The sequence below is a fragment of the Mugil cephalus genome, chromosome 10 (genome assembly GCF_022458985.1).
Source record: "Mugil cephalus isolate CIBA_MC_2020 chromosome 10, CIBA_Mcephalus_1.1, whole genome shotgun sequence".
NCBI classification, from domain to species: Eukaryota; Metazoa; Chordata; class Actinopteri; order Mugiliformes; family Mugilidae; genus Mugil; species Mugil cephalus.
In genome coordinates, this window is record NC_061779.1 from 27,591,264 (window position 1) to 27,614,615 (window position 23,352).

Below are 23,352 nucleotides of genomic sequence, written 5' to 3' on the forward strand. Positions count from 1 at the left end.
TAAAGGGCTGAAATGTATATGCAAACTACCTGCCACACCTTGCTATTTGAGAAACAAATTCACAGCCCGGCTTTGGTAATTGTTTCTACTACAGTAACTGGGATGGGAACACAAACGTAAATGTACAGAGCAGTTTATTACCCAACAAAACAATATTTGTCACTGCTAAATACTTCATTCAACTGTTTTGCGAACATTCCATATTGACTGAAGTTTAGAATATTCAATAACATCAGATTCTACCAATCAAGGTTAACTGTATTTTCTCCAACCAGCACTGATCATTCATTTATGTGATGTATATTTTTTACTTTCTCCTTCAAAATGTGGAACAGGAAGAACATTCACTATGAATGACAAATACTGTATTTTCCATCAGTGATGGAAAGAGAATACAGAAAAAAAGTCAAAATACAATTTCAACTCAAACTATATAGCAACTGTCTCAACTATTTCATTTACATGATCTCACAAGGGTTAGTACAGCAAACAAATTGTGACAGCATGGAAAGGAGGGAGTTTCCAGATGAGCAATATGCAGATTGTGTGGGTAGAGACGTGCACAGGATGTGGCTTTGGGTAGGAACAAGTAGCAAAATACATGAAGATTAACTTAGGGTGTTGTTTTGCAACTGAAACAGAGAACAGAGCAATCTCGGACACCTGTATATGATGAGGAGTATGACACAGGTGTGTGCAGTAGGGTCTGGTGTGCATGTGCGTGCGTGCATGTGTGTGTGCGCCACAATGATCAGTATGCAGGTTAACGTACATGGATGAGAATACAATGTGCACTAATATCTATATGCACCTTCCCTTTTTGTGCATGGTTGTTTTTGTTGTCGCCATTTCTGAAGTCATTTCAGTTGAGGCAAAATGGCTGCCAATAAACAGACACACAGATGAAAGATGGAAGGCCAAGCATGTAGAAATATTCAGGTGTATATGCAAATTTTAGTCATAGTCTGGCTACATGTGATGCCGTTTTCTTATATTCACCGGTCCATCATGCTTAAGATCATCTCTGGTGTCAGATCTCCATTGGCAGCAGCTGTTGACGTTTCCTCATTTACAGACAGCTCAACAGTCTCCACTTCTTCTTCATCTAGTCCCACCCCCTCCACACTCAGGGCCACACCCTGCCCCAAAGCAGTCGGTGTAGAAGCATCACCCTCCTCCTTCTTCACTATAATGTTCTCCACTGCTCCAGTGCTCTCATCCTCCACTTGAATAATGGCAGCAGCTACAAAACACAATAAAGACACACCTCAGACTTAACTACACTTAAGTTTGTGTGTGAATGTGTGTGTGCTTGTGTGAGTGAATGGGTGGATGTGTCTCTGATGGTAAAAGCGCTTTGAGTACCTTTGAGTAGGTAGAAAAGTGCTATAAAAGACCATTATTCACATTATTTACCATAATGAGTATAAAAAATTTAATGAAAAACATGTTTCAAATAGTAAAGTACTATGCAGTGGGAGCGAGTGCAGTTCCTCACTGCGGTTTAATTGGCAGTTGGTGGGAATTACCACCACCTACTGGAAAGAAGTGCGTATTAGTAGATAGTGACATTTTTTGTAAAACAACAATGTATAGTAAAAGGAGAATTATTTAAATGTTAAACTGTTAAATAGTTTTATATTGTAAGTAGTTAAGAAAAACAGGTTGATTTGCCTGAATATTTGTCCTATATTTTATCATAATCATAATCGACTAACTAAAGAAAATTAGTTATTCAATGATACTAGCCCTGTATTTACTTGGTATTGGATTGATACCAAAATTCCCAGTATAGCCCACCCCTATTTGACAGCACTAGGTTCAAGCAAAGTGTGGTCCCAAAAATGTCAACATACACTCCTGATCAAAATCTTAAGTTCAGGTACAAAATAGCAAGAATTTGCATTTAGCACAGTTGGATCTTAAGAAGGTTCTAAGCAGAGCTTCAAAATGCAAAAAGAAGAAATGGGAGCAAGAGACCAAACAATTTGAGCAGGCAATTTATAACTACAATTTAACTGAAATAGGCTGTTCATCAGCTGATCAAAAGTTAAAGACCATAGCCCTTAAAAGCCAAAATCTGACAAGAATTTAGATTCCATGTCATTTTTTGTCAAAGGTAATCACACTGTCAAGACCTCCTGATGGCAAAGGCAAAAAAGCTCAGTCTTTGAATGTGGCAGGATTGTTGAGCTGCATAAGCAAGGCCTCTCACAACATGGCATTGCTGCTGAGGTTGGATGCAGTAAGACAGTCATTTTGAATTTCTTAAAAGATCCTGATGATTATGGAACAAAAAAGTCAAGTGGCAGACCCAAAGAAATTTCACCAGCAGTGAGCCGGACCAGCTTGCTTTGTGGAGATGTTGCGGCAGGCATCCTTGATGACTGAGGGCCCTTGTCTGTGTGGTAAGGACTAGGTTTTTCAACAGGACAATGCTGCAGTTCACAATGCCCGCCAGACAAAAGACTTCTTCCAGGAGAATAACATCAATCTTTTGGATCATCCTGCATGTTCCCCTGATTTAAATCCAATTAAGAACATTTGATGATGGATGGCCAGGGAAGTTTACCAAAATGGACATGAGTTCCAAACAAACCCTTCATGAAGCCATCTTCACCACCTGGAGCGACGTTCCCACTGGCCTTCTGGAAACACTAGCATCAATCATGCCGAAACGAATTTTTGAAGTGATCAACAAGAATGGTGGAGATACTCATTACTGAGTCCTTTTTTGAGACTCTCATTTCGGTTTTCAGGGGAATTTCGGGTTTTTTGAGCTATGGTCTTAAACTTTTGATCAGCTGATGAACGGCCTATTTCAGTTAAATTGTTGTTTTCAAGAATTTGCCTGTTCAACATGTTTGGTCTCTTGTTACCATTTCTTCTTTTTGCATTTTGAAGCTCTACTTAGAACCTTTTTCAGATCCAACAGTGCAAAATGCAAATTTTGGCAATTTTGTAACTGGTCTTAAGATTTTGATCAGGAGTGTATATTTAACAGTTTTTTGTAACGCTATTTAAAAATAATCACCACTGAAATACGACAATTATTCATCATAGTGGATTAAGGCAATATTGCTAATCTCTTCAGAGTTAACATTCAAATTTTCTGTAACAACTCTCATACTTGATGACCTTTCTGAATGTTGCCTGATAAGCTACTACAGGAAACAGCTGTTGAGTATTTCAGTTATTGTATGGAATGTAGGATTAAGTAAAGAAACATCTAGTCATGTGTTTGTTTTTTTACATGTGCTTTAAGTATTTAAATATCACATGACTCAAAACTTTTCCCCTCAAAGTGTTCGTAAGCATCAACCATTGAAATTTTTAATCTAAAAAGAATTCTGTCAGCATTCTTACCAGCTGTCGTTTTGGCACCAACTCTGACTGATTGCCTGGGTGTTGGAGGCTTGGGGGCATTCTTTGGAGGTCGGCCTCGTTTCCTCTTGACCGGTGGCTCATCAGGAGCTGGTACCGGGATGGCTGCAGGGGCCTGGTCGAGTTCCATGGTTTCTGACTCCTCCTCTTCCTGGAGAAGTGATACTTCTTCCTCATCTTCACCCTCTTCCTCCTCGTCCTGTTCAGCATGATCGTCGTCTGAATTCCGAAGACAAAACAAAGACATGCATCATGACAATTGGGCAAACACAGTACCATGCCCACACTTGCATCCAATGTCAAATTCTCACCACTATCATCTTCATCCCTCCTGCTCCTCATCTTCCTCTTTCTTCCTCTCCTCCCTTTCTTTAGGGTTGGAGCTCCATTCTCGGCATCGTCCACTTCACCGGTGCAGTTCTCAGCATGACGAGCCATGGTATTCTGAAAACAACACACTGCTTGTCTTAACTTACTGGCAATTTACTGGTTTAGGTATTGAACCAAATAAGATGTGGGGCAAGTGAAAGTACCCTGCGAGTGAAAGTCTTGCTACACTTAGGGCACACAAACGCTGTGGGGACAAAGTTAGGGTCATGGTAACGTTTGAAGTGCATGTCCAAGAGCTGCTTCTGTCTGAAGGTCTTATCACACTGGCTGCAGGCATATGGTTTTTCTCCTGTGTGGGTTCGACGATGCATTACCATGTGGCGCTCCTAGACAGAGCAGCACAGTTAAACACCAGTTATACAGATACTTAGAAATGGTTATTCAAATGCTGTCACTTGGTTCACAGTTAGACAGGTAAATACAATTTATTTATTCATTTTTTTAAATATTATTTATAGTGTCACTGTCTTCAGGGTGCCAGCATTTACATTTGCATAAATCGATCATTTGTAACCCTATATCACAAGACAATTGTGTGCAAACATACCTGGCGGCAACAATAGTCACACATGTCGCATTTGAACCTCTTCTCATTTTTATGAGATTTCTGGTGTTGGATCAAAGCATAGCGCTCATGAAAAACTGCGTCACAGTAGCGACACTTCTTTCCAGTCTCAATAAATGAGTGCTGCTTACGAAGATGGACACCTGGAGATGCAAATAAGTGACAAGAGAGTTTTAGGTGGGGGGACAAGATGCCTGCAAACTCCTATTTGCCTGGTAAGTGTACAAAGTCTTGTGTTACCCAAGTCACTCTTGCGTGCAATAACAGTGTCACAGTGTGGACAGTGGAATTTGGCCACATTTTCTGTGTGTTTCTGCAGAATGTGCATCTTCATGGTTCCACTCTGGGTGAATCGGGCATGGCAGATGTAGCACTCATAAGGTTTCTCTCCTAAGAAGAACATTAAACATGTTAAGGGCTTACCATTTAGTGTTATTATTAATGTTTGTAATCTAGCAGAGCTATAAAAATACAGTAGCAAACTAAGAGATATTTATAGGGTAGTAGGTACAACACATAATGTATAAAATACGCAAAAAGTACAAATTGAAAAGTTTAACTGTATCAACCAGTATGTCCTATTTTGGTAAATGGTCTAGCTCTTATATAGCGCTTTTCTACCTACTCAAAGGTACTCAAAGCGCTTTTACGCTTTTACCCAAAGCGCTTTTAGGCTTTGAGTACCTCACACAAGCACACACACACCAATGCCAGTTGCACTAGGAGCAACTTGGGGGTTCAGTGTCTTGCTAAAGGACACTTCAGCATATGGCACACTCAGGGGATCGAACCGCCATAGCCGCCCCCTACTGAGCCATAGCCATAGCATTTTCAGTTATTTCAAAGGAAAATTATGAATAGTTGACAATTGATGAATTGTAGGCTGTGTGATATAACTAAAAAATTTAATTTCACCAGTGTCAAATCACTAGTTTTTTCCAACTACCCAAACACAACATAATATACTTTTTCTAAAAAAAAAAATAATAATAATAATTTAAACTATTTGTGATGTTTAATAATCAATGACAACAAAAACAAGACAAAAGGAAAACATGTCAAATTGTGACATTGTGCATAATTTGTATATAATATACAATAATAACAATCTCTTGAAAAAAAAAAAACTGTTGCATTTTAAATTTTTGTCCGTGAAAAAGGTCTCAACACGCTCTCTCTCACTACATGGTGTGGCGTTATTCTTGATGTGACCTTTTTCACAACACTGTATCTAATTTTTTTCTCTCATGGGTGGTCCTAATACTCTTCCGTAGCTTTGCTATATGAGGTGACACTGGAAATTAGGTAGTTAACTCTGCTATAGCTGTGGTTTTGAAAATGGGTTTGGTTGGGTTGAAGCAACTGAATCTCACAGAGACGCAAGCTGCTCCCATTGCACAGCATGCCTTTGTTTCAGGTGCTGCAACAGGTTTGTCATGCTGCGACTTTTAGTTAATGCAGCACTGAGGTAATGCGGCTACTTTATTTGATAGTATTTCTTCATCTTTATGTTTCCCCTAAAATAACAAGGAAGAAATTCTTGTCTTCCTTCAAGTGGATGTAAAAGAATCTGAGTAAAAGTGTTGATTTTACCTGAGTGTGTCCTCATGTGTCTCTTAAGTTTGTATGTGTCTCTGCTGGCATAGCTGCAAAGACTACACTGGAATGGGCGCTCACCAGTGTGGGAACGAATATGACGCTTTAGTTTGCTCACCTACACAAAAGTCACAAAAGTTGTACACAGTATTCATTAAGTGTGATCTTGCTTTTAAAGACCATAATGCAGACAAGAATTCATCTTACCTCTACACTGGCATAATCACACATGGAGCATTTGAATGGTTTCTCATGTGTGTGTTTGTAGCGCCGATGGCGTACCAACTCTCCACTAGTCACAAAGGCCATATCACAGTCCGTGCACTTGTGCGGACGAGTTCCTGCATAAAAACAATTAAGACATGTAAGCAGACCTCCACACTTCAACCACTTTTCTTTTTTTTTTTTTTTGCATTTTTCCAAAACCTCTATGATGCACATTTGTTAAGCAGTGGTTCTTGTACTGTAATGACAGTAATGTTACTGTATACTTAACATACAAGGGCATACTGTAAATTCTGTCTATTTATTACGTGCACTGCTCAGAGAATTAGGGACCACTTTGTTAAAATGATAAACCTACAGAAAAAACTTAAGTTCCCATTATATTTTCTGCTTGCAGTGAAAAAAGTTAGTCTGGAGTCCTTGCATGTTAAGACATGTAAGGACTCCTTCCATGTATGTGTCAAAAGCAATCATTCTTCTGCCTCTTGTTAAAACTACAAGAACTATTTTAATGTCATTGGAGTCTAACATTTTTATGAAAATTTAGTTTGGTGTATACCAGTGTGTGTGTTGAGATGGTTTCTCAGCAGGGTGACCGTCCTAAAGGCTCTTCCACACAGGTGACATTTGTGAGGTCTCTCATCAGTGTGGCTCTTCATGTGCCTGTCCAGGTTGGAGCGTCGAGGGCACGTGTAGCTACACAGCTCACACTGAAACGTTTTCTTTACTCCTAAAACAAAAACAATGGCGTTCACATACCTCACATTCAGAAACAGCATTTATACCCGAGCACCATGGCCTCAGTACAAAGTAATTTAACACTGTCTGTAAACTACAAGTCAAAAACTAATGTGTTTGCAAATCTCTATCCAAAACACAAACAAAAACAGATTAAAGATAAACTTGTAAAACTGTGATTTAAAAAAACATTTTTAACTGCAACACAATTCCACTCACATGCAGGTGCTGGCTTTATGTGAAACAGACACCACACGTATCAAACGAGACACAAGGTAAGAAATGTTGTCATTATTGTAAATATTATTATTATATTATATGGAATACTGCAAGGTCATGAAAAAATGGGGTAGTGGTAACCATATTATTCTCAGTATAACCATTTTGACATTAATATTTTTAAGTAATATTATTTTAATGAATGCTCTCTCACACACAGTATACATCAAACTTAAGGATAATGTTGCATAGTGGGGTCATATTATGAAAATGTGTTCATTTTTATTCAGTACTGATTTCAAATATTTTAAGCCTTTATCTTAAAGAAAAATATACCATGCCATCGCAGACTGTATTGTTTTGTTTTTGTTTTTTCAGACATACTCAACATATACATGCATGTTTTAGCAACCCTGGCATATTAAAGAGGACATGAAAAAAACACCAACATAGTGTATGTGTACATTTTTCAGACATAATACCCAAATAAAACCTGCTAAAAATCAGTCGTTTTAAAGAAAATCAGCTTTTCAAATACATTTATGATATGTCTTGAGGCGTACTCTCCGCCATCTTTATTTTACGTATTATATGTATTTTACTTTAAACAAGACCCAGTCTAGAAGTAAATATGTCAGAGGGCAAGGCAGAAAGTGTGATATCAACTCACCCAATGGCCTAAGCGTTTGAGCCACTGACAAGAAGGAGGGTTGAGAGACTAATTTTTGCGGAGGATGAACGGGATTCAGCAAATGTGGATGGAGACAGCAGTGAGCAGAGGGATGGCAATATTTTATGGTGTTCGTGCTCAAAAGTTTAAGACCATAGCTCAAAACCCCATCAAAACAGAAATTAAAGTGTCAAAAAGAACTCGGTAGGTAGCTCCACCATTCTTTAACCCTAACCCATTGTTAAGCTTTTGATCAGCTGATGAATGAACAGCCTATTTCAGTTAAATTGTTGTTTTCAATAAACTGCCTGCTCACAGTTTTTGGTCTCTTGCTCACATTTCTTCACTTTGCATTTAGAGGCTCTGCTTAAAACCTTCTTAAGATCCAACCGTTCAAGATTCTTTCTTTTTTGAGTTAGCTAGCTAACGTCTGAGAACAGGTGGTCGTGTCAGTGGCCTTTCGCCATCAGTATTAAAACTTAAATAATGTTTTTACAACAGACCTTTAAATTACCATAATTACATAAGTTTAAAAATGTGTAATTATTAATGGTTTTACTTTTTTCCTATTTACAAGTGACTCTTTCACAACAACTTCTGTTTTAAGAAAAACCTATGAAAGCAAAATTATAATACCACAAATTAGTGGACTACTAGTCTGTTCCACTTTATATACAGAATGTGTTATAAACATATAATATTTATTGAGGTTTTGGCTCAACTTTTGTAATTTTGTAAAACATGAAACCGTAAAAGTTAATTTAAACCAACTGTTTAATATGAGACAAATAATTTTCCTAATCCAAATTTTCTTTATGTCTAGGCTACTAGCAGACTTCCAATGACGCACTGAGCAGCATTTCTTCTCTCTTGCACCCAGCACCTATACTCTAATTCCTTATCTGATTATTCTCTCCAAACATGTTACATATAACAGTAATTGCAATAGCTAGTGTGTGTCCAAATATATAAATGTGTGTGTGTGTGTGTGTGTGTGTGTGTGTGTATATATATACTGCCTATTAAAAGTATTCACCCCCCTTGGATGTTTGTTGCTTTATAAATGAAATCATGACCAACACAATTTGTTTTTTTAGACAAAAAATAAAGAAAGAAAAACTCCTTAATGTCAAACTGAAAACAGATTTTTACAAAATTATGTCAATTAATTAAAACTAATAATGTGTAATTCATGACTGCATAAATATTCACCCCCTTCAAGTTAACATTTAGTAGATGCACCTTTGGCTGCAATCACAGCACCGAGTCTATGTGGATACTTGTCAATCAGGCTTGCATATCTAGACACTGGAATTTTTCTCTATTCTTCCCTGCAAAACTGCTCAAGCTCTGTCAGGTTGTTTGGGGGTCGGACGTGAACAGCTCTTTTCAAGTCTTGCCACAAATTCTCGATTGGATTGAGGTCTGGGCTTTGACTCGGCCACTCCAGAACATTCACATGGTGATCTTCATACCATTTTTGTGTAGCTTTTGCTGTATGCTTTGGTTCGTTGTCTTGTTGGAAAATATATCTTGTCCCAAGATGGAGCACTCTTGTAGACAGACTCAGATTGTCCTCCAGCTGCACCAAAATGATCCTGCTCTACCTTAACAAGCCTTCCAGGGCCTGCTACTGAGGAGCATCCCCACAGCATGATGCTGCCACCATCATGCTTTACGGTGGGGATGGTGTGTTTATGATGGTGTGCAGTCTTTGGTCTTCGTCAAACATACCATCCAGTCTCATGGCCGAAAAGCTTATTTTTTTTGTCTCATCAGACCAAAGAACCTTCCTAAAGTTGACCGTGGAGTCTCCCACATGCTTTTGGGCTAACTTGAGTCAGGCTTTGATATGAGCCTTTTTCAAAAGTGGCTTCTTTTGTGCCACTCTCCCATACAGCTTTGACTGGTGTAGAACCCGGGCAACAGTTGTGGTATGTACAGTCTCTCCAACCTCAGCCACTGAAGCTTTTAACTTCCTCAGAGTGGTCGCAGGTGTCTTGGTGGCCTCCCTCACCAGTCTCCTTGCCCGGTTACTCAGTTTGGGAGGACGGCCAGCTCTAGGCAGATTGACACAGGTGCTGTACTCCTTCCATTTCTTTATCATGGATTTAACTGAACTCCAGGGAATGTTCAGTGAATTGCTAATATTTTTGTAGCCATCCCGACTTCCACTTTTCAATAATCTTCTCTCGGAGTTAAGAATTAACTGACATCACTTTGTAAAAATCAGTTTTCACTTTGATAAGAAAGAGTTGTTTTTTTGACAATTGTTGTAAAAAAATAAAAAATTACATTGGCCATGATTTCATTTATAAAGGCAATAAAAGGAGAAAACGTGAGGGGTGAATACTTTTTATAGGCAATGAATATATGTATGTATGTGTATATATAAATGATGTCACCTTTTTTCTTGATCTTGGTAGGTTTTGGTGGTTTCATGTTGCCGACCACTTTCTCTGCATTGACCTCTGACAGAAGGCCCTCCTGCTGTTCTTCTTCAAAATCATACACGCTGACATCCATGTCCTTATCTCCTTCAGCATAACGCAGACGACTCTTTTTACCCTGGAAAAATACAAAGTTCAGTTTAACTGAAGACAAGTGTCTAGCATCCCCAATACAAGAACCACTGACTCTCTTACCTTTTTGGTCTTCTTGACAACCCCAGATGGAGGCTGATAGTCTGGATCTTTGGCCCAGTTAAGGTCATCATTTGATGGTTGAATAGGCTCTTCCTCCCCTTCTTCAAGCAGCTGGCTCCCCACTTCCTCATCTTCCTCCTCTTCAGGGTGGGCTTCTGCTCCTTCCTCCTCCTGCTGCTCCACTGTCTCTACCTCCCCATTAGCACCAACTTTAACAACCTACATACCGAATGGATTGTTTAGTCAGGTTATCCAAACTGACAATGTTGGGAGAGTTCTAACTACAGATTGTTAAATGTACAAAATATGTGGACATCATGAGCCAAGCATAAAAGCTGGCATTAAGCTGATATTTAATGACTCAGTATCAGCTGAAAAGCCTATTTTGTCACAACATCCTTTAGTAAGGGTAGGATCTGCAACTGGAGTGCTGTATGATTGACAAAGATTGCACCAAAAGCAAGACACGTGATGTTAGAGAGATCACAAAGGAACCCAGGGTAACTTCTAAGCAGCTAAAGGCCTCTCTCACATTGGCTACTGGTCATGAATCTACCATCAAGGGAACATTGAATATGGTATGCACTGCAGAGTGCCGTGAACAAAGCCAGTGCTCTCCAAATCTCTCTCTACAGTTTTGTAAGCACACTATTGACAAGCCAAAAGACTGGGAAAATATTTTGTGGACTGATGAAATCAAAGACAACTTGTTTTTTGTTTTTTTTGGTCTCCAAACATGACTCCTCTTATTAAAACCGCTGCATTCCACATGCATTACATGAGCACCTCATCCTGTCCATTAAATATGTCCATGTGTCATTGTGTGCAGACTGCAACAGCGGTTATTATTACAGTAGTACAAGTTTGAAATTCCACCCACACATATTTTTAGGTCTCAAAAAGAGGACATGTACGGTCACCCTGTTGTATCTCCAAGGAGTAAATGTCCCCAGATTTCATTTCAGAAATCTGGTCACCTTACTCAAAAGTAGCTTAGCTGCTGAATATTTGGACCCTCACATTGCATTTAGTCTTGATTGTTAGATGGTGGTCAGAGCATGGGAGTTGTTATTGTGTCCTCATTCAGTTGTTTTTGAGAAAAAAAACTGAATACAGAGACTCAAAAGTGGATGTTAACCACAATTTTCATCACTAGCAATGTCAGCACAGAAGCAGATTGCTTCTCCATATATAGATCTCTAAAACTAAAGAGCAGCTGTGTTTCCTCTCACATACACTACCGGTCAAAAGTTTTTTTTTACTGAAAATTATTCAGTTAATTGTGTCATTGCACTCTGAAATGAAAGCATAGAACAAATAAGCAATTTGAGTTGAAAAAGACATCATGGAATCAATTTATAGACCAAAATGTAATCAAAACTTTTGACTCATAAAAGTAGCCACCTTTGGCAAATATGACAGCTGAACCCACTCGTGGCATTCTTTCTACAATAGAAATCAAATAATCTTCAGAAAGTTCTTCCCAAGTCTGTTGCAGAAGTTCCCATAAATGTTTGGCACTTGTAGGTTGCTTGGCTTTCACTCTTCTGTCCAGTTCATCCCAAACCAGCTTGATGGGGTTTAAGTCTGGAGACTGTGCCGGCCACTCCATATTTTCAAGCTTACTATCTTGTTCTTTTTTCCTGAGGTATTTTTGGCATAGCTTGGACTTGTGTTTTGGGACATTATCTTGCTGTAGGATGAACCTCTGACCAACTAGGCGCATACCAGAGGGTACTGCATGGCGCTGCAGAATGCTGTGGTGGCCGTTTTGGTTCAGGGTGCCGCTCACTCAGTACAAGTCACCGACCCTGGATCCAGCAAAACAGCCCCAGACCATCACATTTCCTCCTCCATGTTTGACAGTTGACGTCAAACACTGTGGAACCATCCTCTCGCCGACTCAACGGCGTACAAAGATCCTGCATGATGAACCGAAGATTTGAAATTTTGATTCATCAGTCCATAATACCTTCTTCCAGTCTTCAGTAGTCCAATGGCAGTGTTTCGTGGCCCAGGAGAGCCTCTTTGTGTTATTCTGACATTTTAGCAATGCCTTTCTTGCTGCAACTCGTCCTGTCAAACCTGCACCTCGAAGTCTTCTCTTCGCAGTTGAAACTGAGACTTGATTACTACGACTACTATTAAGCTGTGCTTGAAGTTGTTGTCCTGTGAGCCGCCTATCATGCAAGCTGTTAACTCTCAGAAACTTGTCCTCTGATTCAGTTGTGGCTTTGGGTCTGCCAGACCGCTTCCTGTCAGAGTTTCCCCCAGTTTCTGAGTTCTTTTTAATGGTCCTGAAAAAGGCCTTTTTGTATAATTCTAAAATGTACATTATTTTTCAGTTTTGGGTAACCAAACCCCAAAACCCCCAAAACCTCTGGCTGTTCAGTACTTACCTTTGTACCATTTCAAACTATTCATTGGGCTTGCATGACTTGAATTGCAATAAGTAATTGAAAAAATTAGGGTGTTCATGTTAGGGTCTGTGTACCTGAAATCCTTCAGGCAGTGGCAGTGTGTGACAGATAACCGGTTCTCCATCCTTTGGCATTGCCGTGGTGTCTACAAATGTGCCCTGTTGCAGAGCCTCCACAGTTGTGGCGGAAACTGGTACCTGGACCAGCTGGAGCTCCCCTAGGCCCAAAGCCGCCTGCTCCTCCATGTTTACAACCTGAGAATGTGAAAAATGAGCGAATAGAACACAAGTCTATATAATATATGGGATATCTACTTAACTTTTTAAAACTTGACAATGTTTAAAGAATATATCTGAATTAAACTTGTTTAAAACATACAGTCATCTATATATTTTTTTCAACAAGCACCTACCTGTAGGGTGATGATTTGAGTTTGGTCAACTGTTGTCACAGTGGCTTGGTGTGCAGCGCCTGCTACACCTCCAACCACACCCACTGTTGTTGATGAACCCCGTACTGCAGCGTCTATCACCTACAAACCATATTTATTTTAATCAACATTTGGGTGCATTCGCTATAAATCTGCACCTTCTGTTTTATTACATTACCAAAACTAGAGTGACAGTAGCATAAATTAAAAATTATTACTAGACAGAGTTGACAGTCTTCTGCCAAGACTGTAAAACAAGTACTTGACATGAAACACAAAATTTAAAAGCTTGTTTACCTCAGTCTTCATCTGCAACAGGGTGGGATCCAATGAATCCATAACCATCATTTCAACCCCTGTTCCACTTTCCACACCAACCCCCACCCCCGCTTCCATTAACTGCTGCTGGGACTGCGCAGCTGCTACCATTCCTTCCCTATGACCTAAAACACAACAATTCCGGGGAATAAAAGATCTCTAGTTTCCACAAAAATGTTCCCGCTTACAATGAAAATATATATTATTCGTGCTTTTACAGTTTGGTAGTGGGTCAAGAAGCGAAAAAAGACAGAACCTTGTTCCAGGATGACTCCAGCTTGTCCTTCTACCACGCCCCCAGCTTCCGCAGCTTGCTGAAGAAGGTCAGCCACCATGGCATCTTGGCTATGGACAGCCTGGATGGATTGGAAGTCTTTTGTAGCAACATCCATCACCCCCACAGCCTCTGTTGGTCCACCTTCCATGCTAGGTAGGAACTGAAATAATAGTTGTGGGAAACACACATTTACAGGCTGTGCGTTATGTGCTGTGTCATCCACAGACTTCTTAAACAGTCCAATAAACTTTAAGAGACTTAAGAATCAGCGATATAAAACATATTGTTGACATTCAGTGCATTTACATGCAGAGCTTAATCGAGCTATGCTCGAAATTTGACTTTCTGACTGCAGTCCTTGTCCCAGTTTACATGTGTATGTGACCGGTGGGAAAATGTTTTCGCACACCCCATGCATTTGTGTAATATTGCATAAAGAACCACTCTTAGGTCATCAAGTGCAATTTCTAGTACAGTCACAGACAAAATACTAAACAAATCCTAAAACAGCCATTAAAAACTTAAAATTGATTGGTTTCATAAAAATACATCTGGTCCACAGGTTTCTTCAGCAAATAACCGGATCCTGATCCGTATGTGCAGAGAAAACCGTCGGATGACATCACAGAAGCTCCAACAGCAGAGGTCAAACCAAACTGGTGTCCAGTGTTCCACCCACACTGTATGTGGTTGACTTCTAGATCATGGCTTAAGGTCCTACAAGTCTGTGAAGAATCCTGATCAGTGAGAGACCGAGGTTAGCCCGGTGTGATTGGGGCCGAGCATGCAAGAACTGGACAGTCAGGAATTGGAAGAAGATCCTGTTGTCAAATGAGTCCAGTTTCCAGCTTTATCTTCCTAATGATAGGGTACGCAGAAGGCCAGGTGAAGCATTATCTCGAGCATGTACAGTACCTCCTGTCAAAAATGGTGGAGGATGCATTAGTGCTGCTGGTGTTGCTCATCTCATTGTCTGTGATGGCACATTGAACTCTGCCAAATATTTTGCCATTCTCCAAACCCACATGCTCCCTTCTGCACAGCACTGTTCCATTTAGGTCCAAACTGGATGTTTCAACAAGGTAATGGTCTTTGCCACACATCCAGGACCAGTAGAACTTGGCTCGAGGAGCAAAGTATCCAAGTCTTAGAATAGCCTGATTAATCCCCGGACCTGAGCCCCATTGAAAATCTGTGGTGGATTATCAAAAGGTCTGTTTCAAAGCGTAAACCAAAGTTTGGAAAAAATTAAAGCAGTAATTCAAGAAGAATGGGACAAGATTACCACTCAACGGTGTGAAAAGCTCACGGGGAACATGGCAGCCAGGATTAGAGCTCTACTGCTAATGGCAGAAGTATGAAATATTAATTTGATGATGTGATGGTTTATTTTTTTTTGTTCAGTTTTGACAACATTCTCTGTTATTTGTTGACTTTGATACCGACAATGTTGAAAACTGACATATTGAAACTTTCAAGAATTTAGTTTTGTTCATTTTTCTTGAAAACAATAAACAAAAACAATATGATTTCTATTTGTTTGTGCCTGTCCAATGCAGTCACACCTCTTAAAACACAAAAAACACAAATATTTCATGATAATATTTCAGATTGTGTAAAATATTAAGGATGTTTGAAAAATAGGGCAATTCCATGTCCACTCCTCCAAGTTAGTAATGGTGTCAGGTAGGAAAACATATTATCCCCATTTCTGTTCAATATATAAGCAGATGACTTAACAAAATTATTAAATAGATGTAATGTAATGTAGAACAGGCTGTGTGGTTGGTAACACCATAATTAATCACCTGATGTAAGCAGATGCTTTGGTGATCCTCTCTCCATATTGTGCAGGACTTCAACACTTATTAAGGATATGTCCTCAATATGGCTCAGACTTTGACATTAAATAGAATTCAAAGAAAAGTAACAACATGATAGTTAGAAGTAGAGAGGACAACAAACTGTCATTTCCCGACTTCACTCTTCCTGGTACAATCTTTAATGTATGTACCGAGGGCAATATATACTTAGCATTATAATACAGACGACCTATCTGATGATAGGGACATTTGTGACAGTATCGTATGCACAAGCCAATATGCTGACTCGAAAATTTGGTATGTGCACACCATCTGAGAATACTGCACTTTTTAAAGCTTTTTGTGCTCCCGTGTACACTGTCCATTTGTGGCAGTGTTATAAAACGCAGTATATGAAAGCTGGATGATGGTATGAGGCTGTTACTGAAGGTGCCATCATGGGCTAGTTCAAGCCAACTGTTTGTCCGTATTCGGTGTTGCCACCTGTCCTTTGCTTAGGAATCTCATGTACAGATTTATGTGTAGTCTGAGTCACTGAACAGTCTTATTGCAACACTGCAATGAGTGCCATCAGGTTTTCGTCTAGACTGTGGAACCTGACACTCACATCTATATGTGTATAACTTAACTTTTATATCTATTGTGGACCATTGTATGTATCATATTTATTTATCTACTGTATGTTGTTTTTTGATTTTTTTTACTATGGACCTTCACTGCACCCTGAATAAAGTTTGATTAATTGACTGACTGAATATGTTTTTTGGGCTGCAGTCTGCAGGGTTGTGGGTCAGGTGATTAGACTTTTCATTGCAGCTGAAAACCCTGAGTTTTGGTCTATCAATTATGTGGGACCTGATTGTCCCTGCCAACCTGAGGGATGGAAGAGGGACATGATACACTGCACTTATATGGCAATGAATTTTGTCCACAGTCAGAAAATAGTGACTTTAACAGCACACCCATCCCTTGCAAATGTAATTGTTCAATGCAGTCAAGCTTACCTGAAGCCCCAAGCTGCTACTTTATTGTAAACCTACAAGAAGCAGAACACATAATGAGCAGATTCACTCACTCTGCAAACCCACTGTGTTTTGTTCTTTCAGCTGAAATGCTGAGAATGCAGACCTTGTTTATATATGTAAATGTATAAACAATGTAAATATTCATATATTACACAGTCGGGCTAGGAGAGTCCATTCCACTTGTGATGAGACAGTGGAAACAAAATCTTTTCTGCTTACTGCCATGTTGTGTGTGTCTAATAAAGCAATCAAGGAGGGGATGGTGGAGCCCACTGTAAGTCAAAGGAGCTTAAAAGTAGTGAAGCCAGTAAAAGTAAAAACTAAAAGAAAAGCCAAGTTGTTGTTGGTAACAACCCAAGTAATCCATACGTAGAAAGAAACCAAAACAAATAAGTTCAGAAATTAAGTTATGTAATTTAAAACAACATAGGGAGAAAGTATTGAACACACGCAGAAAGGGAGGTGGAAAAGGGCATGGAAAGCCAAGACACCAGCTGAAATTTATCAGTCAGTGCGTTTACATGCAGAGCTTATTCGAGCTATGCTTGAAAATCAACTTTCTGACTACATTCCATGTCCCAGTTTACATGCAGTGGAGAAAATCGAATAACTGATGGGAACATGTCTTCCTCCACACCACGTTAATACGGCTCGCTTTCCGGTTGACCTATTATGTATAATTATGTATAATAAACAAGAGTCGTTCATGCGGCAGACCAGCATTTAAAACAACAGTACATTTTTTAATCTCGTACATAATGTGCACGCTACTTCTGGTGCAGATAAGATCCGCACTATCCCTCAGGCAGTTCTTCTACCGGCTCTGTTTACCTTCTTCTTCTGCAACCGGCTTTCTTGGATGTTTTTGTTCCGGGTTCACATGCCAGCGCAGTGGTTGGGGAGCATGCGTGCACACATTATCCTGATAGTAGTCCAATAAAGAGTATACACGCTGGAGAAAACAGAATTCCAATTGAATTATCTGTGTGTCTTAATCGGATAAGTAACACTCAGATTTTAGTCGGAGTAACGTGTACATGCAGTTCAGTTCTCCAGTTACAGCCCCATTAAGGCAATAATACAGTTTTTCCATGTGCATGTAAACATACTGAGTGATCAGAAAGCCATCCTGCCCCTTGTCAGTGCAAATGAATATCAGCTGGTTCAGTCCAAACTGATGGCCTGTAAGAAGGTGTGTCATTACCAAGGTGTCACACAAGGAACATCTTATGATAGGTAAAAGCAAAGAACTCTCTCAAGCCCTTCACAACCTTATTGTTGCAAAACATTCTGATGGCATTGGTTACAGAAGGATTTTTAAACTTCTGAACGTTGCAGTGAGCACTGTTGGGCCATAATCTGGAAGTGGAAAGAACATCATCAACATTATCGACCATAAACCGGCTACAACCAGACCAAACAAATTATCAGAAGAGTTGTCCAAGAGCCAAGGACCACTTGTGGAGAGCTTCGGAAAGATCCCCCCCCCCCCCCCCCCCCCCCCCCAAAAATCACATGTGAGCAATTCATGTGACTAGTTTCTCCATACAGGAAAAAAAAAAGCTTTTGTTCAAAGTGTTAAACAAATATCAGTAAGCGCATTCAATACTTCCCTCTGTTATTTTACATTATTACACATAACTTAATTTCTGAACTTATTTAAGTTGGTTTATTTCTATGTATGAATCACTTTGGTTGTTACCAATACTTGGTGAAAATTTCGTCAAAAGTTGTGACGTGTTCAAAACTTATTTTACCCGCTGTATTCTTTTTAATCTAAACTGAATTTTTGCACTGTGTTGCCCTGCCACCCCAACATTTCCCCTTGAGGACCAATGAGATTATTTCTTATGAAACACTGCTACCTCCTCAGTATCAAAAGGCACATCTTAATTTTATTTAGCACCCAGTGGATTTTCTAACAGAAAAACTACTTTGTATCTCAAGAAAGTATGTGTCTTATATCTTGTATTAAAAGTTAGTACTTTTAATGCTGTATTTTTACTGATTTTTACTTTATTTTCATTTTGTAATGTACTTTAACGAATACAATTTTAAGTCTAGGTGCTGAGAAAATACCACACTTGTTATTGGGCATTTTCACTAATTCCTAACAGTGACACCAAAGCTTCCTAAAAGGACTGACTCATGATAGGACACATCTCTCACAACGTGGAAATTATACGAAAGGGACTGCTGTCGCCCCTTTGCACTGCACCTATACAGCTGTTTGTTTTGGTTTTGTAGCTCTCCGGCCCGAGTCGTAGAGGGAGCTCTCTGTTCGTAAATATAATAATAATAATAATAATAATAATAATAATAATAATAATAATAATATGCATAGGCGACAGACTCCAGATGAGCTTCAAATCAAAAATGGATGGAACAACAGGCAATTCCGACAACTTTGTGATGACCTATAAAAGAAGCCAAGTGCAATACTTGATAATAGAAGTTGTTAGAGTATGGAACAGCACAAGTCTCGGGGTTGTTTTGTTGCGAATGCATCGTCATTCTCTTTTCTACGATAGACGTGTCTATGTTCGTAGTCTGCTAACGTGGATACAAGCAAAAAGTACTTTTATTACAATAGTGGTCGACTGAGAAATAACCATTCAGTCAGATTAGAGAATAAAGCGCACGGTTCTCCTGCTCGCGTTCGGGGAGATTTCTACACTTCACGACGGACTATGAGCAAAGGGTGGGGAGGGCCTTTTGTTTGAGCTGGGTTAGCCAACAAATAAAGGTCTCATTGGATGTTATGTAACTTGCTGTAACTCACATCACCACCAGTAGGATCAAACTGACTCGTATTTTACTGAAATACTCTCATGCGCGTAAGAATCTCATGGACGATAAGCAAAAGCTGCCAGTTATATGGCGTCAGTGCTGTAACGACTGGAAACAAAGAAGCGAGAAAATGGACGCCTTGGCCTAAACTCTCCAGCCATAACAACGAATTTATGCAACATATCCTCGACGGTATTTTCACAGACACATGTGAAATACAAATGGTCATATAAATATTTATTCTAATTTTGCTTATTTAAACATATTTTGATAGGATTTTCAATAACGATAGAGGGAGACAAACACTCTGCAATGCTCACTGCACGGACCTAGAGCCCCATCGTGACACCTAGAGGCCGATTAAAGATCCTGCAAACTCTCCTCTAAACAGAAAAGTAGTGGTACTTTACCTATTTTAGTATATTTCTCCTTCCGTTTAACTTGGACAAAAGCACAGAATCTGTGCTATAAACTTTAACCGGCTAGTAAAAAATGCAGGCTTCTTCGCAGTTTGTTTTAATCCTTCTCCCGCTTTAGCAGAGTAGCTTCTGCCACAAAATGGCAGTTGGGAGCTCAGTGCGCCTGTGCGGCCGCTGGGGGGTGGTGTCGTAGCTGCTGTAGGCACCCTGATTGGCCAGGAGGGGCGCCTGTTGTAATATATTGAAGGCCATTTATAACAAATTTTGGAGATGACGGACACATAAACAAAATATTAGCGTAATGTTTAAGGCCGATAAAACAAATGTAATGGGGTGTATATGATGTGAGGACATGGGAAATTAGTTTAGTTTCATTATTAGTGACTCTGCTAATGGCATGACTTAAATTGTCCTCCTCATAACTAGAGATATGTACCTCGGTGCTCTCAGCTTACAAACTTCGGTATGTATCCTGAGAACAGAATACCCGGAGCTTGTATCATGTGTTGTCTAGGAAAACGCTGTTTCCCAAATGATCTAATTCTATCTCAAAAAATCAAACTTGAGGCAGTACAGTGTGTGTGTTATTTGCCTGTATGAGAATGTCAGTCAAATCAACAAAACTAGTGGCATGTGAAGTAATGTTTGAACACATTTTAATAGTTTGTATATATCTGACAAACAATTCCTGGAAAATTTTGTACATTATATTCTAGAAAACAAATACAAGAAAATCCAATGTTGCAGTTTATCAAGCGTGTGGGGAAAAATGTAATGTACTGCAGAGTGTTTTTCAATGCTATCACCATTTCTCTATCTATCAAACATCGAGGCACTTAAAAACCGAGAGGATTTATAGATGATTTATCGGATCTCTGTTGCCCTTTAGAAAAGAACATTGAAAACAGTGGTAGTCTCCATATTTACCAAGTAAATTCTCACATATACATTAAGATTTCAGTGACACTACCTAGTTTTACTCATAATAAACTATATTATATAATATTCAAACAGAACATAATATACAGCTGGTTAATTATCTCATCACTCATTACATCCAGTTGTCAAAACTATATCTAGATGACAGTTTTTACCACACAACAGTACAAGATTAATTTATGATCGCCTTTAATATTTAAGCATGTGGCTATGTGGAAACAAATAACTTTGTGTGTTTATTAGTCTCAGATTTCACAGTCTGTTTACCAAAATTTGCATAATTTAAATCATTTTTTTTTTTTCAATCTGAAGAAATTACATTCATAATGAATAAATTAACTAACTTTATGTGATCTGTTTGCATAGTCTTTGCTGATTTCTCTTTGGTATAAGGCATGTTCACACAGGAAAAGTTAAACACCAAGGTACAGTTAAACTTTTCAGTATTTAGACTAAATTTACTGTGTTTTGAATGTTGTTGGTAAAATTGACCATATAGAGAAACAACTGTACAGTGGTATAAAAGCAAAAACAACATATAAAAAAGATCATATCTAAACTAATGGCTAATGTAAAACTGTACAAAGGCACAGCAGTGGTCTGAGCTAAACATTCTCAGGTCACATGATACAAAATTATAATTGAATTGAACAGGTTGTTCAGTTCAATTGAAATAGTAACATGGTGCTATGTAGTGGGTACAATGGTGAACAACTTTTGCTAAATGCAAAGTTAAATTGAGGCTGATTGGAATGCTATAAGCTTGCTTACATGTTTGGACAGAGTGAATGATAATGGCACTAGGAGAAATGTCCCCTTACTTAGTTCATTGCTAAAACTTTTTGTTTTTTACTGTTAGAACAACATCTATACACATGCTTTTCATCACAGTATTAGTGTACAGAAGAGACTGGGAGACATGTATATGCTCTCAATATAGTCTACCAATGTGTAACAGTTTACATCTTTACACAATTTTGACTGTATACTGAATTAATATGAAGCTATGGAAAACTGAAATTTGATTTTTTGTTTGGTAATTCATATAGTAAACATCAGCTCCATATTTAGCTTTGGTTGAAATATATTTTTAAAACTGCACCATTAAAATTAAAGTTTTAATATGTTAACAGTGAGAAATGACATAAAATACAAAAACACTCGAAAGGCCCTTTAACAATAAATGGTCAAACATAATACTACCCATTCACCGCAACTCCGTCAATAGTACTGTTTTGACCCAGCTCATGGGCCGCAATACATATAATGTGAAATCAAATGTACTTTAATTTATGCAGCATTGACATATCCTTATGTAACTTCAGACTACGCTCAAATAAAACAAATAACAAAGACATATTGAATTCCATAGTTATGTGTATTTTCATAAAAATAATATATGTCTTATAATTGTACAGAATAATGGCACTGAAGTGCGTAACACATAATCTGTGCAGAAGTGACTGAAGTTATCTACACTCTCAAACTATAGGGTTTAAATTTAATCTGTTGCCAGTGTAAACATAACACATTAAATTTAAAACTATATAAGACCAAGTGGAAATTTTTCATTTTATATTCAAACTGAATTAGTAGACATTTCACAGTGGTCTGGAATAGAAAGTGTTGTGTGTGTAATACTGTCTGCTGGCTGTTATGTCGGCTATGTCAGCTTTTTTTGGTTTCGTTTTGTTTTTCTGTATGTGTAGCTATCTGATTTGCCCAGTGTTAAGTATATTTGCTTATTTGCTAGCTCTCTGATAGTATATATACTGTATATCATATACTATATAATGTTTGTTTTGTACATTTTAATCATTGTAGTTATGGCATAAAAGAACAACATTCTCATCATATCCTTTGCATTTTCAGAAACACAACATCCATTCATGTAGTTTTAACTTTCTGTTCTTGTTCCCACCCAGTGGGATGTGTTGATGTGTGTCGGGTTAGAAAGCTGTGCTGGCCATGCTTCCCGGAGTGAAGAGTCTCGGCATACTGTCCTGGGACGTTTCCACATGTCTGTGTGCCATCTTTCCTTCCTCACCTGCTCTCCACAGTGAATGAAACAACAAAATGGAAGAAGTAAGTCAATGAAACAATTATTAATGAATACATTAATAGATAAAGATAATAGATAAAAACAGGTATGAGTCAGCAATAACATTATGATTACTAATAACACCTGTCGGGGGGGGGGGGGGGGGGATACATTAAGTGGCAAGTGAATTTTCTAACTTGTTGGAAACCCAAAAATTAGCAAATCAGAATATTCAACTGGGTCAAAGCTTTGCCAAAATTGTAGCTCTTCTGGGGGTTTTACATGCAATATCTGAAGAGGTAAGTACTTATCAAAAGTGGTCCAAGGAAGTAATACGCAGTGAACTGGTGACAGAATTATAGGTTATTTAAGAACACGGGGAGTGATTAACTGAAGTTCAAGTTGCCAAAAGTTAATGCTGGTTATGGGTAAGAAACT

The 23,352-nt window shown here is 38.7% G+C and overlaps 2 protein-coding genes across 6 annotated transcripts in view; both read right to left on the reverse strand.

Annotated features, from left to right (window-relative positions):
• Positions 1-117: 117 nt before the first annotated feature.
• ctcf (CCCTC-binding factor (zinc finger protein)) lies at positions 118-20,086 on the reverse strand. 2 transcript variants are annotated; one of them, XM_047596296.1, is made up of 17 exons: positions 19,926-20,086; positions 16,705-16,736; positions 13,857-14,037; positions 13,580-13,725; positions 13,265-13,384; positions 12,927-13,106; positions 10,433-10,651; positions 10,193-10,355; positions 6,720-6,890; positions 6,143-6,276; positions 5,933-6,053; positions 4,580-4,729; positions 4,322-4,482; positions 3,918-4,100; positions 3,696-3,828; positions 3,367-3,603; positions 118-1,243 (listed from the first exon to the last, which is right to left on the reverse strand). In XM_047596296.1, exons 3-17 carry the CDS (start codon positions 14,023-14,025, stop codon positions 996-998), a joined length of 2,535 nt encoding a protein of 844 aa, XP_047452252.1. In that variant the 5' UTR covers positions 14,026-14,037; positions 16,705-16,736; positions 19,926-20,086; the 3' UTR covers positions 118-995. The 2 variants fall into 2 exon arrangements, with proteins under 2 accessions (XP_047452252.1, XP_047452253.1); XM_047596297.1 differs by lacking the exon at positions 16,705-16,736 and having other exon boundaries at positions 19,926-20,083.
• Positions 20,087-20,573: 487 nt separating this feature from the next.
• The window catches only part of ripor1 (RHO family interacting cell polarization regulator 1), a 108,184-nt gene continuing 105,405 nt past the window's right edge, over positions 20,574-23,352 (reverse strand). For all 4 annotated transcript variants that reach the window (XM_047595684.1, XM_047595685.1, XM_047595686.1 and 1 more), the window contains one exon: positions 20,574-22,920. In XM_047595684.1, the coding sequence (XP_047451640.1) occupies positions 22,823-22,920 (98 nt within the window). In that variant the 3' untranslated portion in view covers positions 20,574-22,822. The remainder of the gene's footprint in view (positions 22,921-23,352) is intronic.